This window comes from Brassica napus, chromosome C4 (assembly GCF_020379485.1).
Source record: "Brassica napus cultivar Da-Ae chromosome C4, Da-Ae, whole genome shotgun sequence".
Taxonomy (NCBI): domain Eukaryota; kingdom Viridiplantae; phylum Streptophyta; class Magnoliopsida; order Brassicales; family Brassicaceae; genus Brassica; species Brassica napus.
This window is the reverse complement of record NC_063447.1, coordinates 57,804,827-57,820,805: the sequence shown is the minus strand read 5'-3', so window position 1 is coordinate 57,820,805 and position 15,979 is coordinate 57,804,827. Positions and strand designations below refer to the sequence as shown.

General features: G+C 38.1%; 3 protein-coding genes and 6 non-coding genes across 9 annotated transcripts; all 9 read left to right on the top strand.

The window, feature by feature from the left end:
* Positions 1-92: 92 nt before the first annotated feature.
* LOC106371941 (probable inositol transporter 3) lies at positions 93-5,873 on the top strand. The gene is made up of 3 exons (XM_013812060.3): positions 93-3,568; positions 4,045-4,770; positions 5,023-5,873. The coding sequence occupies exons 1-3, from the start codon at positions 3,032-3,034 to the stop codon at positions 5,497-5,499; spliced, it is 1,740 nt and encodes a 579-aa protein (XP_013667514.1). The 5' UTR covers positions 93-3,031; the 3' UTR covers positions 5,500-5,873.
* Positions 537-623, top strand: LOC125586514. The gene has a single exon (XR_007323045.1). It is a non-coding gene; the product is annotated as a small nucleolar RNA SNORD96 family (small nucleolar RNA).
* On the top strand, positions 665-743 carry LOC125586758. Its single transcript, XR_007323293.1, has one exon. It is a non-coding gene; the product is annotated as a small nucleolar RNA Z221/R21b (small nucleolar RNA).
* Positions 906-972, top strand: LOC125586806. The gene has a single exon (XR_007323334.1). It is a non-coding gene; the product is annotated as a small nucleolar RNA U49 (small nucleolar RNA).
* Positions 1,173-1,311, top strand: LOC125586803. The gene has a single exon (XR_007323331.1). It is a non-coding gene; the product is annotated as a small nucleolar RNA snoR2/U65 (small nucleolar RNA).
* On the top strand, positions 1,353-1,433 carry LOC125586754. Its single transcript, XR_007323289.1, has one exon. It is a non-coding gene; the product is annotated as a small nucleolar RNA snoZ7/snoR77 (small nucleolar RNA).
* LOC125586768 lies at positions 1,489-1,590 on the top strand. Its single transcript, XR_007323301.1, has one exon. It is a non-coding gene; the product is annotated as a small nucleolar RNA Z43 (small nucleolar RNA).
* A 225-nt stretch (positions 5,874-6,098) lies between the features above and the next one.
* LOC111204005 lies at positions 6,099-6,705 on the top strand. The gene is made up of 2 exons (XM_022698205.2): positions 6,099-6,338; positions 6,448-6,705. Exon 1 carries the CDS (start codon positions 6,164-6,166, stop codon positions 6,332-6,334), a length of 171 nt encoding a protein of 56 aa, XP_022553926.1. The 5' UTR covers positions 6,099-6,163; the 3' UTR covers positions 6,335-6,338; positions 6,448-6,705.
* Positions 6,706-14,491: 7,786 nt separating this feature from the next.
* Positions 14,492-15,971, top strand: LOC106397356. Its single transcript, XM_013837948.3, has 3 exons — positions 14,492-14,940; positions 15,194-15,275; positions 15,544-15,971. Exons 1-3 carry the CDS (start codon positions 14,884-14,886, stop codon positions 15,741-15,743), a joined length of 339 nt encoding a protein of 112 aa, XP_013693402.1. The 5' UTR covers positions 14,492-14,883; the 3' UTR covers positions 15,744-15,971.
* Positions 15,972-15,979: the final 8 nt, after the last annotated feature.

The window sequence follows — 15,979 nt, the reverse complement described above, 5'->3', positions numbered from 1 at the left end:
ATTTGTAATATAATTAGTCAGTTTACAACAACTACAATCAATAAAACAAGCAAGTATTGGGCTTGGGCTTTTAACATCTATCATGGGCTTTTAAATGACATAAAGCCCGTAATACCAAGGCGGTCTGAATAATCTCTAAGGCTTCCCGTTGCCCTAATATCTCTTCATATATAATAAACATCACGAACGAGATATCTTCTCATCACCGCTTCTTCCTCCTCCTTCAAACAATAGTTTATTAGTCTTTGTTAGCTCTCTTTATAGTAAATTTGATATCTTTGTTACTGACGCGATTTCCTCTCCAAGGAATCATTTACTCAAACGGAGCAATCTCTTAAAACCGTGATTGCATAATCCAAGAGTAAACGTCATAAAGGAAAAACTGTAACCCGAAGACGTTGTAGAGCCTCACGGCTTCTCCGTCCAAGGTTACTGGCTCTCATATTCCATTGCTCTGCGGAGCGGCGTCGCTGCTTTTACCGTTTGGGCCGGCCATGAGTTCTATATTTCATTTAAATTATTCTAATTAGTGTTTAGAGCCGATGAGGAGATCAGATTATAAAAAGAACACCATCTTTCGGGACTGATTATTTATTGATGTTACTTCTGCTATTCTGAGGCTTTAGTGTTTGTTATTACCATTAGTGTTTATAGTTTTGTAATAAGGCAGTGACGATTGAGAATGTCATGCACCACTCTGATTCGTGCTGATAACCATCTCTACCCATATATTTTCTGAGCCTTTTTCTTTTTATTTTTTTTTATAGATTTGATATTTGTTATAGAGATAACCAAATGATGGTCATTATTAAATGATATAACCTTGATGCGGTCTGTATTGCTTGTGATGTTATCTTTTGGTTCCTGATGGTTATTAGTGTTTTTTTTATGTTTTGATTGAATTTGCCCGATGAAGAAGAATGCCCAAAAGATAGGAAGTGCCGTATGACAATTAAACGTAGATTCGGACTGAACCGGAGAATGCATCCTGTTTTGATTTCTCTGTTCACGTTCCATCTTCTTGAACGAATCTGTTTTTTCGGAACGGTTTTGAAGTTGTTCGGTGCGGGTTGTCTTGACCGTACTTTCTTTTAGTTTCTCTGTCCGTTTCTCTATGGTTGATTTTAAACGGGTTTCTGAGGGTTTTTGATTATTTGATTTTTATGTATATTTGTTCGATGCCACGTCTGCGATAGCTTTTGGCTTTGATCGTCGATGCTACATTGGACATAAACAGATGTTTGTGTTTCGCTTTTCTGATAGGAACCTGTGGATCTTGTGATCTTTGGGGCCAATATGGCGATTACATTTTATTATGAATGTTAATGTTTATTCATGTTTTTGGGGAGTAATTGATGATGATTATTGCTAAAATATGGAATTACCGTCCGAGTTTAATTACTTTGATGTGAAAAACGCTGGCTTTACTGAGATTACTTCCCTATATATATGTAGATATTTCTTTGTTTTGTAATTTGTTTACATTATGGACAGTGACGATTGATATTAAGGTCTCGTTCGTCGTAACATAAGCTGTAGAAAGCCTATTTGCCGACCATTCTGTTATATCACCACCCATATTCTGAGTCCTATGTTTTTTGTATTCATTATGTTTTCGATTCGCCGATGATTAAATTTGATATAGACAAGCATATGTCTAAATAATCTGTGTTGATAAATTTATCTTCATGAGGCTGATCTCGTACATCTTCGGATTTTTTTTTGTCATCTATCTTATTAAAAGTGTTTTGTTAATGAGGATTTAATGATTTGTTTATCATAAAGATTAAAGGGCCGCTGACCCGTTAAGTCCCTAGTTTGAGGCTGGGGTTGGAGACATTCGTCGTGCTTCAATGATCAACGCATATTTGTTTGCAGTTTTTTTTCTTCAGTTTTATATACATGTGTTCTCAAGTGGCTCACTGTCGGTTGATCTTTTGCTGACTTGCACAAATTATTATCAGTGAGAAATAAAATGACAATCATCAACTACTGGGTGGTTTTAATTGACCAGTATTTTCAAAATATAGTAGAATTTGGATTACATGCTTCCAGCATGTGTATCCTAAGAACCATTTGTTTACCGGCGGCTTAGTTCCTCAATCGTTCTTTCAAATTAGTATTGCATCTTCAATTAACCTTGTGTGATTAGTTTCTCCAAAAGGAAGATAATGTTGTATGTGTTAATTATGATGGACAGTATAAAAAGAATGTTAAAGAAGATATTGATGATGTTGTATCCTCTTCACTTGGCTCGATCTATGTAGAGTCATGGTAGAGCAACTGTGCTCTACAAATTGGCAAAATCCTAATCCTCGTTAAGCAGCTTTACCAAACATTTCTCAAAATTCTCATGATGAATTTTACCATGTGAGACCTGCCAATATATTCACTCTTACAGTTCTAGATTCCGTTGTTCTTTCTCACTGAAACTTAAGTTTCTAGAATTAGACTTGTTATCATAACAATACCGTTCGTGTGAAAGGTCCTTCGTCCAGAGATTCTGTTAGACCTAAACACTGCTTTACGCTGTTTCCTGGTTACAATGCTCCCCTGATGTCCCCACCCGAAAGTTCTTGAAATGTTTCTAGCCTTCAGCCATATGACTAGAGACAGCAGGCATCAGCTAAAAGAGAAATTAAAGGCGGTTTTAAGTGGAAAGAGTACCAAGTGCAATTAGCTCAACTGGACATCCTAGAATTTGTGTTTAATGTGTGTAATGCATATACAAGGAAAATAAATTAAGTTATATTTTGTTATTATTATTTTGCTTTAGTTTTGTTTCGTGTTCTAAAAATAGTATGGTAGTAGTTGTTCAAACAAAATGTAGAGAATGATTTGGCATGTTGAATTCACAGAAAACAGTTTACCATTTTTGTGCCAACTGTTAAGTTAATCTTTAATAACTGAAGGTAGAACCTGATGTCCTCACTCCTATTATAAACCTTTTCGAACTCTCTCATCTTTACCTCATTTCTTCAAAGCATCTAAAAGTTGTTGAAAACGTTTTTGGAGCTTTTATCTTACAGAGATGGTTGAACGTGGAATAGCTAAGGAGATACGTTTGACAGAGGTGTGGAGGACAACATGGGAGACACCTTACATCATGAGGCTAGCTCTCTCTGCCGGTATAGGAGGTCTCCTCTTCGGCTACGACACTGGGGTTATCGCGGGAGCTCTCCTTTACATCAGAGAGGAGTTTCAAGTAGTTGACGACAAGAGATGGCTCCAGGAAATGATTGTGAGCATGACCGTGGCTGGAGCTATTGTCGGAGCCGCTGTAGGAGGATGGTACAACGACAGGTTTGGTCGGAAGACGTCTATTCTCATTGCTGACGTTCTCTTTATGGTTGGTGCTGTTGTGATGGCCCTTGCTCCTGCACCGTGGGTCATCATCGTAGGTAGAGTCTTGGTGGGTTTTGGAGTTGGTATGGCTTCTATGACTTCACCTCTTTACATCTCAGAGATGTCTCCAGCGAGAATCAGAGGCGCGTTGGTTAGTACCAATGGACTTCTTATTACGGGAGGACAGTTTCTATCTTATCTCATCAACCTCGCCTTCATCCATGTAAGCAAACCAACCAACTAACTTAGGCATGCCGAACCAAAATCTTTGGTTTCCGGTTCAGTTTGGTTTGATTCGACAGTTAAAAAAATTGGTTTTTGGTTTGGTAACAGGTTAACTTGTTTTTTAAAAAATCATCCAAACTATACTAATTTTTACCAAAATTCTGAATCGAATTAACAAAAATTTTAAATGAGATAACCGAACTAACCATTTTTTCCGATTTTAAACAAATTTAAACTAAAATTTAACAGAATTAAAAAAAAAAAATTGGTTAAGTTCGGCAGAAACTTTTCAAACCAAACTAACCAATAACCGAACCTAACCTAAATGAATTTTTTCGGTTCAATAAGGCGGAATTTGGGATGAACCGAGCTAACCGACCGAAAACCCAAACTAACCAAACCCGCATGCCTAAACTAACTCATGAATATGCATGTTTCAAGAATTGAAAGAATCTCACAACTTAGTGATTGTAGACACCAGGGACATGGAGGTGGATGTTGGGAGTCTCAGCGGTTCCAGCAATCATCCAGTTCTGCTTAATGCTGACACTACCAGAGTCTCCACGTTGGCTTTACAGAAACGACATGAAGGCTGAGTCAAGAGACGTCCTCGAGAGAATCTACCCCGCAGAGGAAGTTGAAGCTGAGATAGCTGCACTCAAAGAGTCAGTCATGGCAGAGAAGGCTGACGAGGACATCATCGGCCACACCTTCTACGCTAAACTCAAAGGCGCTCTCTCTAACCCCGTCGTCCGCCACGGCCTGGCAGCTGGTATCACCGTCCAGGTGGCACAGCAGTTTGTGGGAATCAACACGGTCATGTACTATAGTCCCACTATCCTTCAGTTCGCAGGCTACGCCTCAAACAAGACAGCTATGGCTCTGTCCCTTATAACCTCTGGTCTTAACGCGTTGGGGTCGATAGTGAGCATGATGTTGGTTGACCGTTACGGCCGGCGCAAGCTTATGATCATTTCCATGTTTGGTATCATATCTTGTCTTGTCATTTTGGCGGCCGTATTCTCTGAAACCTCAAAGCAAGCTCCTAAGATTGATACGAGAGACTCCATAAGTTTTGCGCCAAATGGTACTTGTCACGCATTTGCTCCCTACATAGCCTCAAAGGCTTCTCCATCTAACTGGAACTGTATGAACTGTCTTAGATCACATTGTGGATTCTGCTCCAACAAAGCACAAGAGGTAAATAAAAGTCTCTTTAATAAAAACTAACATCGAGACAGTAGTAGCCAGGGGCCGCCTAGTCGGCAAATCAGACTTAAACGAAACAATTTTTTCAGACCGATTTAAAAAAAACGGTCTAAACACTTTAAAAATCGGTTCGGTTTAGGCGCTCGACTAATCAATAATCTCATATTAAACACCTAACTAGCGCCTAGCGATTTATTGAATATTGGTGGTAGCTAAATAAAGTCCTATATGTGTTTGTGACAGTATGCACCTGGAGCATGTATTGTTCTATCTACTGACATGAAGTCATTGTGTCACTCCAAAGGAAGAACATACTTCAAAGACGGATGCCCCAGCAAGTTCGGGTACTTAGCCATAATCTTCCTCGGCCTCTACATCATCGCCTACGCTCCCGGTATGGGGACAGTGCCATGGATTGTCAACTCTGAGATATACCCTCTTCGCTACAGAGGTCTGGCAGGAGGAATAGCTGCAGTATCAAACTGGTCGTCGAATCTCGTCGTGAGTGAGACATTCCTGACGTTGACTCACGAGGTTGGTTCATCAGGAATGTTCCTTCTCTTTGCAGTGTCCTCAGCAACAGGGTTGGTCTTTATATGGATGCTTGTGCCTGAGACCAAAGGGCTTCAGTTTGAGGAAGTGGAGAAGTTGTTGGAAGACGGGATTAGGCCTAGCTTGTTCCGACGGATGTCTAGAGCTAAAGAAGTGGATACGTCTTAGCTGCTGCTACTTCTTCATGCTGAAAAGCCAAACAACAATACTTACGGTTACAGATGTGCTTAGTTTGTAAATTCATTATTATTTTTAACTCAGCTCATTACAGCTGAGAAACTCAACTATGTATACGTAAAGATAGACCAGCATACAGTTGGAAGATACAGTCATATATCATACCATCAATCTCTTTCATAACCTTTATCATACTGGCACTTATAAGATCAACATATCTTCTACCTAGAGTAATCAGAAACTAACAAAACAACAAGTGAGGTTGAAATAGAGATGCTTTGGAGTGATGAAAAAGTTTAAAAGTGGTAACCTTTGGTCAATTGTCTAAGGAAACTAGTTGTAATGGTATTGATATAGAATAAAAAGTAATGATCTTTGAGGTATTTGAAGGATGAGAGTTGGGACATTTGATGTAAGCATGAGGAATGTGACACACCCACATCCTCAAATCATTCATACAAGGATTTAAAAAGACAGAATTGGATGTTTGGGGGGTGTTTCTGATCATTCTGAGAAGAAAGAAGCTAAAAATGTAATTAAAGATAATACTAAGGGCTCTTTAGTTATTAATATTTATTTATAACCCCCGCGAATTCGTTTCTTTCTTTCTGTTGACCTAAAAAACTTGCGGAGAAGGAGAGAGAGAGAGAAGGAGATGGGAATAATCAAGAGCTGCTTCTCCCTGTTGACGGGTATTGCTTTCGGCGTTTACTTGGCTCAGAATTACAACGTACCCAACATCAGGAAGCTCACCAACACTAGTCTCGTCGTCGCCAAGCACATCGAGGAGAACTATCGCAAGCCCAAGAAGGACGACGTCGAATGATTCGGTCTCTCTCTTTTTTAATACCCTTTTATTAAAGTTTCCATCTTTTTAGGTTTCTTCTCATATCTGATTATGGATCGTGATCGTGATGGTTCTCATTATGCTCTGTTTAGGAATCTAAAGGTTGAAACTTTAAAGAGGTTTTGTCTCAGTTGTTGATTTAACTTCAAAAGGTTTGATGTAATTTTGACATGTTCTGGATCCATTGAAGTGGGACTAATGTTCTCTTCAATTCTTGTTTTATTTATACTGATTTAAACACAGCTCTCACTGTACATGTCATGATCATATTCTCTTTTTGTTTCTTTGGCAAGATGTAATAACCACAAACCCCTCCGAATATCTTGTTTGATAAAAGGATTATTGGTTTATTTTTGTCTTTCGCTGAGAGTTTACAGAGTTTGATCAGGAATAAGAATTTGCATGCTTTTGCCACATTCTCTGTAAACATGTCCCTCCACGCTTGCTTTGTTTCAGTACAATTTCTCATCATACATTACCATGTGTTTCTTAGAGAAAAACTGCTTGTTCCTTTAGAGGGTTTAGTGTTCATACATTAAGGGATGGATGATATTTTGAAGTAATGGTTTTATCAAAACTTGTCACTAAAATTCAAAGGATACTAGTCTTCTTATTCTTCTTTTGCTGAGAGGTTTACAGAGTTTGATTTCGTATCCATGTTTGCATCAGAAGAAGAACTTGCATATTATGCTACATTCTCTAATTTCTATAAAACACGCCCCTCCGGGCTTTGCTTTGTTCAATACTATCTCTCATCATACATTGCCATGTATTTCTTAGAGAATACTACTTCATTTAGAAGGTTTGTTTTTCATATATGTATGGATGACATTGAAGCGATGGTTTTTTACCCATTATGCTTTTCCAAGTTTACAAAATACAATTATAAATTGGTACTTTTTGGGTAATTGTCCATTGTCTTATAATGTTTTGATCTATCAAAACTTGTCGCTAATATTTGTCTATCAAGAACCAAACAACTTAAAGCTTGTCCATGAATTATTTGTGGTAGACTATACATGCACTTTACCTATTTTAGTTGATAAGTTTTTGATAGACAAAATAGCAAGTTTTAATGGACAAAAGTACCATTTCGTGAAAGTCGTAGATCCTTGAACGAGAAGTTTTCTCTCGAATTGATGTGTACCAAAAAAGTAAGGCATACAATATTAAAATGTAATGGTGGCTATGACATGTTCTCTTTGCATACCAATTAACATCATCTTGACTAAGTCTATTTTTTAGTGGTTTAAAAAAACAAAGACTATTCTTATTATTGATCATAACATAAGATAAGGTGTCTATGTATATATGAAAGTTACATGAGAGAAAAAGAAAGATTAGAAAAAGAAATAATACAAATCATAAACACTTAAGTAAAAGTAAACTAGGGTTTTTCTCTCTCCTCAGCCGCCGACTCTCTCTCTCTAGGGCGCCGGCTCTCTCTCTCTCTAGTATGGACCGGGCCGGTTATGGACATCCACAATAATGATTTATAACACTCTCCCTTGGATGTCATAACCATACATAGATTGTAATACGCTTTAGATGTTGCCTTATTAAAACCTTACCAGGAAAACACAGTGGGACAAAACCATGGTGAAGAAAAAAATAGTACAACACGTATTACTCCCCCTGTTCTGAACATCACTGAAGGTCTTTCAGTCTACGCATCCCAATCTGATGCGTGAGCTTTCTGAACGTGCAAGTTGGAAGTGATTTGGGGAACAAGTCGGCTGAGTTGTCGCTGGAACGTACTTGGACCACTTGGACCTCGCCAGCTTTCTGTAGATCGTGTGTGAAGAAGAACTTAGGCAAGATGTGCTTCGTTTTGTCTCCTTTGATGTAGCCGTCCTTGAGCTGAGCAATGCAAGCTGCATTATCCTCATATATCACGGTCAGTTGGTCCTTGCTCTCGGTCATCCCACAATCAGTTCGGACATGCTGGGTCATCGACCTCAACCATATGACCTCGCAGCTGGCCTCATGAATGGTCAAGATCTCCGAATGGTTTGATGAAGTGGCCATGATCGTCTGCTTCATGGAACGCCATGATATGGCCGTACCTCCATGTGTAAAGACATAACCTGTCTGTGATCGAGCATTGTGTGGATCTGATAGATAACCTGCATCAACAAAACCAACTAAACCTTCTTTATTTTGGTTAGTATAAAATAGACCCAAGTCTTTCGTTCCTTGCAGGTAACGAAGAACATGTTTAATCCCGTTCCAGTGCCTTTGGATCGGACAAGAGCTAAATCTAGACAATAGATTCACGGTAAAACATATATCAGGCCGTGTGTGACTTGCCAAAAACATTAAAGCTCCTATGGCACTGAGATATGGCACTTCGGGACCAAGGACATCTTCATCGTCCATCTTGGGATGGAACGGGTCAGTGTCCATGCCAAGGGACCTCACGACCATGGGGCTGGATAAAGGGTGTGAGTCTGCCATGTTAAATCTCTTGAGTACATTTTCTGTATATGTCATTTGATGCACAAGGATTCCATCTTTAATATACTAAAGTTGTAATCCCAAACAGAATTTCGTTTTTCCTAGATCTTTCATTTTGAATTCTTTCTTAAGATATTCAACTGTTTGGGAGATCTATAGAGGTTCCTAGGATATTCAGATCATCAACATACACTGCTATGATCACAAAGCCCTTATTGTCGAATTTCTTTATGGATATGCAGGGACTGATCGGATCATTTCTATATCCCTCTTTCACTAGGTACTCACTTAGTCCATTGTACCACATTCGACCTGATTGTTTCAATCCATAAAGAGATTTATTCAACTTTATACAATGTTGTTTTCGATAACTCTCTTTGTTTTTCAATTCAATATCCTCTGGGACTTTCATATAAATTTCATTATCCAGTGGACCATATAAGTATGTAGTTATTACATCCATTAACCGCAAGTCTAATTTTTCTCTTATGGCCAGACTTATCAGAAATCTAAAAGTAGTAGCATCCACCACAGGGGAGTACGTCTCCTCATAATCGATTCCTGGTCTCTGTGAGAATCTTTGTGCAACAAGCCGTGCTTTATATCTCACGACCTCACCATGTTCATTTCTTTTCCTCACAAAGACCCATTTGTATCCACTGGTTTTACATCATATGGTGTTCAGATTATAGGACCGAAAACACCTCTCTTCTTTAAAGAGTTTAACTCCACGGTTATAGCTTCTTTCCATTTGATCAAATCTGATCGTTGAGTGCACTCATAAATGGACGTGGGTTCTTGATCCTCGTTTAGATCCATAAGTTCAAGTATTACATTGTATGCAAATATATCATCAATATCGACATTCTTTCTGTTCTATTGTATCCCAGACAAGACATAGTTTATTGAGATCTCATTATTATCAGGAACTTCAGTACCATGAAGCTTGGCATCCCAAGCCCCATCGTTTGGCACATCAGGACCGTCGTCCATGTCTAAGGACTTATGGTCGGACGCAGCCACATCTCGGGTAGGATCGGCCGCGACCTGTCTGGGGTTCCAACCTCGGATTCAACACCTTTCTTTTTCTGAGGATTCTTATCTTTGGAACCTATTGGTCTACCATGTTTCAAACGTTGTCTAGACTCTGTAGCAACTTGATTGTGTCCCTCTTGAACATCAATTCTTATTGGTGCATTAGCAGCTGGTATATATGACTTAGTCACTCTTTTCGGGTCAGTAAAGGAATCTGACAATTGATTAGCTAGCTTTTGTAAATGGATTATCTTTTGAACTTTTAAATCACATTCTTGAGTTCGAGGATCTTGTCAAGATAAGGATGTTTGATTCCATGTTATTTCTTTTACCAGCTTACTGCTTTCTCCCCCTAATGTTGGACGTTCGGATTCATTAAAATGACAATCCACATACCTGGCCTTAAACAAATCACCCGTAGTTGGCTCAAGGTATTTTATAATCGTGGGAGAATCATATCCAACATATATCCCCATCCTCCTTTGAGGTCCCATCTTTGTTATCTGTGGTGGAGCAATTGGAACATAAACGGCACAACCAAATGTCTTAAGATGGGATATGTCTGGCTCATGACCCGTAAGCAATTGTAATGGGGAATAATTGTGTTCACTAGATGGCCTGATGCGTATGAGTTCAGCCGTGTGTAGCACGGCGTGTCCCCAAGCAGAAACCAGAAGTGTCGACCTCATAAGCAATGGTCGAGCTATTAGTTGTATGCATTTTATAAATGATTCGGCTAAGCCGTTCTGTGTATGTACATGTTCCACGGAGTGTTCCACAGTTACCCCCATGGACATACAATAATCATTAAATGCATGGGACGTGAATTCACCAGCATTATCAAGACGTATAGCCTTTAAAGGAAAATCTGGAAAATGAGCTCGTAATCGAATTATCTGAGCAAGCAACCTCGCAAACGCCAAGTTGCGGGTCGACAAGAGAAAGATGTGCGACCATCTCGTGGACGCATCAATCACGACCATGTAATACCTAAACGTCCCACAAGGTGGGTGTATTGGTCCACAGATGTCTCCTTGTATTCTTTCCTGAAAGTTTATCGTTTCCTTAGTGACTTTAACTGGTGATGGCCTAACGATTTCCACACACATTAAGTGTTTAGGGGTAACTCATTTTTCTTTAAGTGTATGGCCATTGGTGTTCGAGATCAATGTACGCATCATGGACGAACTGGGATGGCCAAGCCGGTCGTGCCATAGAATGAAATTTTCGATGGATTCTTTGTTAAAAGTGGTGTTGGCCTCGATCATACTGACTTTAGCATGGTAAAGACCAGTAGATAGTGCATGTATAAATTCTAAAACTTTCTTATGACCTTGGGCGATTTCAATGATTTGAAGGAACTCTTTGTTACCTTCGCCCTTAGTTTCAATATGAAAGCCATTCATTCAAATGTCTTTAAAGCTTAATAGACTTCTCTTAGACCTGGGTGAATACAAGGCATCTGATATTTCAACATGCGTACCCATAGGCAACAAAATGTTGGCATGGTCGTAGCCCTCTATGAGACTGGCTATACCCGCAATGGTGTTGATATTGACATTTTTCATTGTTAAGTTTATGAAGTATCTTTTGTCTCTTAAGATCGTGTGGCTTGACCCATTGTCCACTACGAATACATCCTTGTTCTCGTTCATTTCTAAAATAAGATTCATAGGATACTTCTTAGAGACTTCATATATAAAAATCATTCATTTATTATTAAGTTTTAATAAAATAAATTCAAAGAAATGACAACATAGAAATGAAAAACACCAAAGCAAAGAACACATAAATTTAGATCACAAATGTCGAAATCAATCTTCGGTCTTTTAGAGCATCTGAAGTTTCATATTCCATAAAATCGTCTTGGTCATGATCAAAATCATTTTCACCATCCTGATATGTCATGTGGGCTTCAGGATTCTTCCCTTTCAAACTCTCTTGATAGAGGTCAACAAGATGCTTGGGAGTTCTACATGTCTTAGCCCAATGGTTACTCATCCCACACCTATGGCACACTGATTTGATTGAGGTTTGAAAGAAGTTCCACGGCCTCGACCATGACCTCAGCCAAACGAGTTGCCTTGGCCACGATCTCGACTATGGTCTCGACCATACTGATTTCCTCTTCCACGGCCAAATGAACTTCGACCACGGCCACGTCCATGCCATTTTCCACGACCACAACCGTGTTGGCCATTGCTTTGGACGTGATTAGCCTCTTTCTTGGCTTCAGAGGCCGCATGTGCTTCAGGTAGTGGAGTTGATCCAGGAGGTCTCATTTCACTGTTTCTCATCAACAATTTATTGTTTTGCTCAGCGAGCAATAAACAAGAAATAAGATTAGCATAAGTCGTGAAGCCCTTCTCACAGTACTGTTTTTGTAACATCACATTGCTTGTATGGAAGGTGGAAAAGGTTTTCTCAAGCATATTCTTATCCGTTACATTCTCACCACACAATTTCAATTTTGAAACAATCTTAAACAGTGCCGAGTTATACTCGTCCACAGACTTGTAGTCCTGGATTCTGAGATTCCTCCAATCATACATAGCCTTTGGTAAGATCATCGTTCTCTGGTGATCATATCTTGCTTTCAATTCTGTCAAAAGGTCTAATGGATTCTCAATGGTCAGATACTGATCTTTGAGACTCTCAGTTAGATGATGACGAATGATCAAGATGACTTTGTATCGATCTTTCTCACTAGCATTATTGTCCTCGGTGATACACTCACCGAGTCCCTTGGATTTCAGGATGATCTTAGCATCAAGCGCCCATTGTAAATAAATATCTCCAGAGAGATTTAGGGCAGCAAAATCCAAGTTGTTGATTTTCGACATCTGAAATCATAGGTTTTATAATTTAGTTTAAAAGTGTTCATGTGAATGCAATCAATATGTTCAAACAATTAGGTTTTAAGTTCAAACAAGCCTTACGGCCAAGAATCAAGCCTCACGGCCAAGATAGTTTCTATCATCCTAGCATACGAGATTCTAAGTGTTCATGTATGCATGATGCATTCAGTTTATACTGATATGATTTAAGGTAAGCCGCACGACCACAAGGTATGTCCAAGCAATTCAAATTCTATATGTACATATGGTTATAATGCAAGCCTATCATACGGTTTCTATATGTTCATACGATTTCTAAGTTATATAATTGCAATCAAACAATTAAGCAATGCATCATAATCAATCAAATTCGATTCTATTCAAGTGATCAATCTATCAATACGATTTTAATTTCAAGACTTTAGGGTTTCGGTTTCAATCTTAACATACCATACGATTTCAATTTCAATCATTTTTATCAATTTGATCAATCAATCAGATTCAAGTGTAATTATGCAATCCTAGCAAACACAGTTTTTAAGTTCAATTTCAAAACACTCAATCGTATCAAGCAATTAGATCAATTTCGATTCAAATCATTAGATTAGGGTTTCAATTTTAATTCATCCTATCAATCAATTTCAATTATGAATCAATCCTAGCATATGGTTTTCTATGTCAAAGAATCGAGCAATAATATTCAAGTAATCAAGCAATCAATTGGTTTAACAACATTAGGGTTTTAGATAGAAATCGATTATGCATTAGTTTTAGGATTGGATTTATTTAGAGTTTCAATTTGATCAATAGATCATTGGAGTTTTTGAGATTCAAAACCATTAAAATTTCGATTTTAATTGATCAAGCAATCAATCTCGATTAGGGTTTGGATCTATTATCTTATGGTTTTGATTTGATCATTGGATCATTAGGGTTTGATTAAAAGATTTCGATTCATAACATGTAATATATGATTAGGGTTTTATGGTTTCAATTCATATCAAGCAATCAAATTCGATTATGGGTTCTCTTTAAGGTTTCGAATTACCTTAACCTCAAGTAGGGTTGAATGGGCCACCGAGGAGAGAAGAACCGCGAACTGTAACTGATCAGGATCGGAACCCGAGCTGTCCTTGTGCTGATCGAGTCGCGAGCAGATGTTGTCGCGAACGGGAGCTTGCTGAGATCGGGCTGCGAACGTCTTTGTTGCCGCGAGCTGGATCGTCTGAGCTAGGGTCTGATGTGAGCTGTCCAAGCTGGAGTTGGGAAGTTGCTTATCACGTGATCATGTCGCGAACAAGGATCGGGATGTAAGGTTTCGCGATCCGGATTAGGATGATTTGCCGGTAAGGATTATCGCCGATAAGGGTTAGGGTTTTAGGCGGATTGTTTAGCTTAGGAATTTAGAGTCTATCGTGTTGATAACGTGTTGTAAACTTAAGGATTATAATTTGTAAGTTCTTATTATTAATCATAACATAAATATACGAGAATTACATGAGAAAAAAATAAAGAGTAGAAAAGAAAATAGTATAAATCATAAACACATAAGGAAAAGTAAACTAGGGTTTCTCTCTCTTCTCAGCCGCCGGCTCTCTCTCTCTAGTATGAGCCGGTTATGGACATCACAATAATGATTTATATCACTAGGTCTATTTTTAAAAAATGGTTAAGGGTTTTGGGCTGGTAAACTCATATATCCCTTTATAATAAAACCCAAGATATGCAACTTAACTCTCTTTTTGAAGAATAGACTTTTTTCCTCATTGACATATACTTTGTTCTTTCTTTCGTTTTTAATCTCATGTTTCCGTAAATTATTGGAAAAAGTAGAAAAGCAATTTTATCTCGTTATGCAGGCAAATTGCTATTATTAATCCTACTTGCTACTATTTTAGAACAACCTTTAGTTTGGTTTTAATCCATGATTGTTGTAAAATTAAATCTTATTTTATATCATATATATAAATTGTGGGTGAAACGTGTAAAGATGGAGTTCTCAATATAATAGTGTACGACGAATTGAATGTCTTCCTCACATACATACATTACAAAACATACATTCCTTTCTTAATATGGTCAAAGCCTCCATGCCTAATGATCAACCATATATAAGAACCCTTTACATACACAAATAAGCAGATTACATATATATTTACAGCAAGCCGGCCTCGTGGGACGGAAATAAAGGAGCCGGCGATGCAGGCCATGCGGCTGCGCACCCTCATGCTCTGTGAGGAACTCTCACTTCCTTCGGTACGTCACATACATAATACATTCGTCTCTTAACCAATCATTCATGCATCTTTACACCAAAATAGGAAAAACAACAAATCATTGCAATCATCTTCATGATCATTCTTCTCTTCTTTTCAAAACTGAACAGTCAACTTGTGTTTTGAGAAGATCTTTATTATTTTTGTTCTTTTTAGTTCGAGTGTAAAGTACTAAAGCAACATGTCTATAGAAACATGCTAAACAAAATATTAACATGGGGAATAAAATTCAGTTTCAAGTTATAGTGGTAAACGCAGATGTGGGATGTGACCATTGTCAAGACAGAGTCTCTAAGATTGTCTCCAAGATGAACGGTGAGCTCTCTACGTACATATTACCACCAAATATGTGTTTCATAAATAAATGTGTTTATAAATAGAATTATTTATTAAACCCACAAGCTACTTGCTAATAAGGTATCATTAGTTGTGCTAATTCCTTGGCTGCTACCTACCGTTTACCATCGTCCTTAATTGCTCTTAAGAAGTACTAATTAGAATCATTCACGACCTATTGTTTAATCCTATTTGTCATAATCGATATTATGTAATGAAATTCAATAATTAAAATGGGATTTGACAGGAATAGAAGAATATGTGGTTGATGTCAAGAACAAGCAGGTCATGGCACGAGGTGACTTTAAACCACGTTTGGTTTCTCATCAACAAGTGAAGAACGTCGCCTCTCAAACTCTCTCCCAGAACGCCAAACGCTTTTTCCGACCACTTAACCTCTTCCTTCGCTCAATATTCTCCATTTGTTTATGTCCAAATACACTTTAAATTCTATCACTTACTGCCAAACTCATTACACTAATCAATAGTGGTACAAATCAATTAATATCATTGCAGGGTGATGGTATGTAACACACATAGTTCACATGGTCAATGTTTAATTTATATTTTTTGGGTTAACCTTTCCACCAAAAGTGACATCATTCATTGCTATAATGTCATTAAATCTTAAACATTTTGATTTACAATAAATATATTTCTAATTTATCAATAAAAAACAAAAC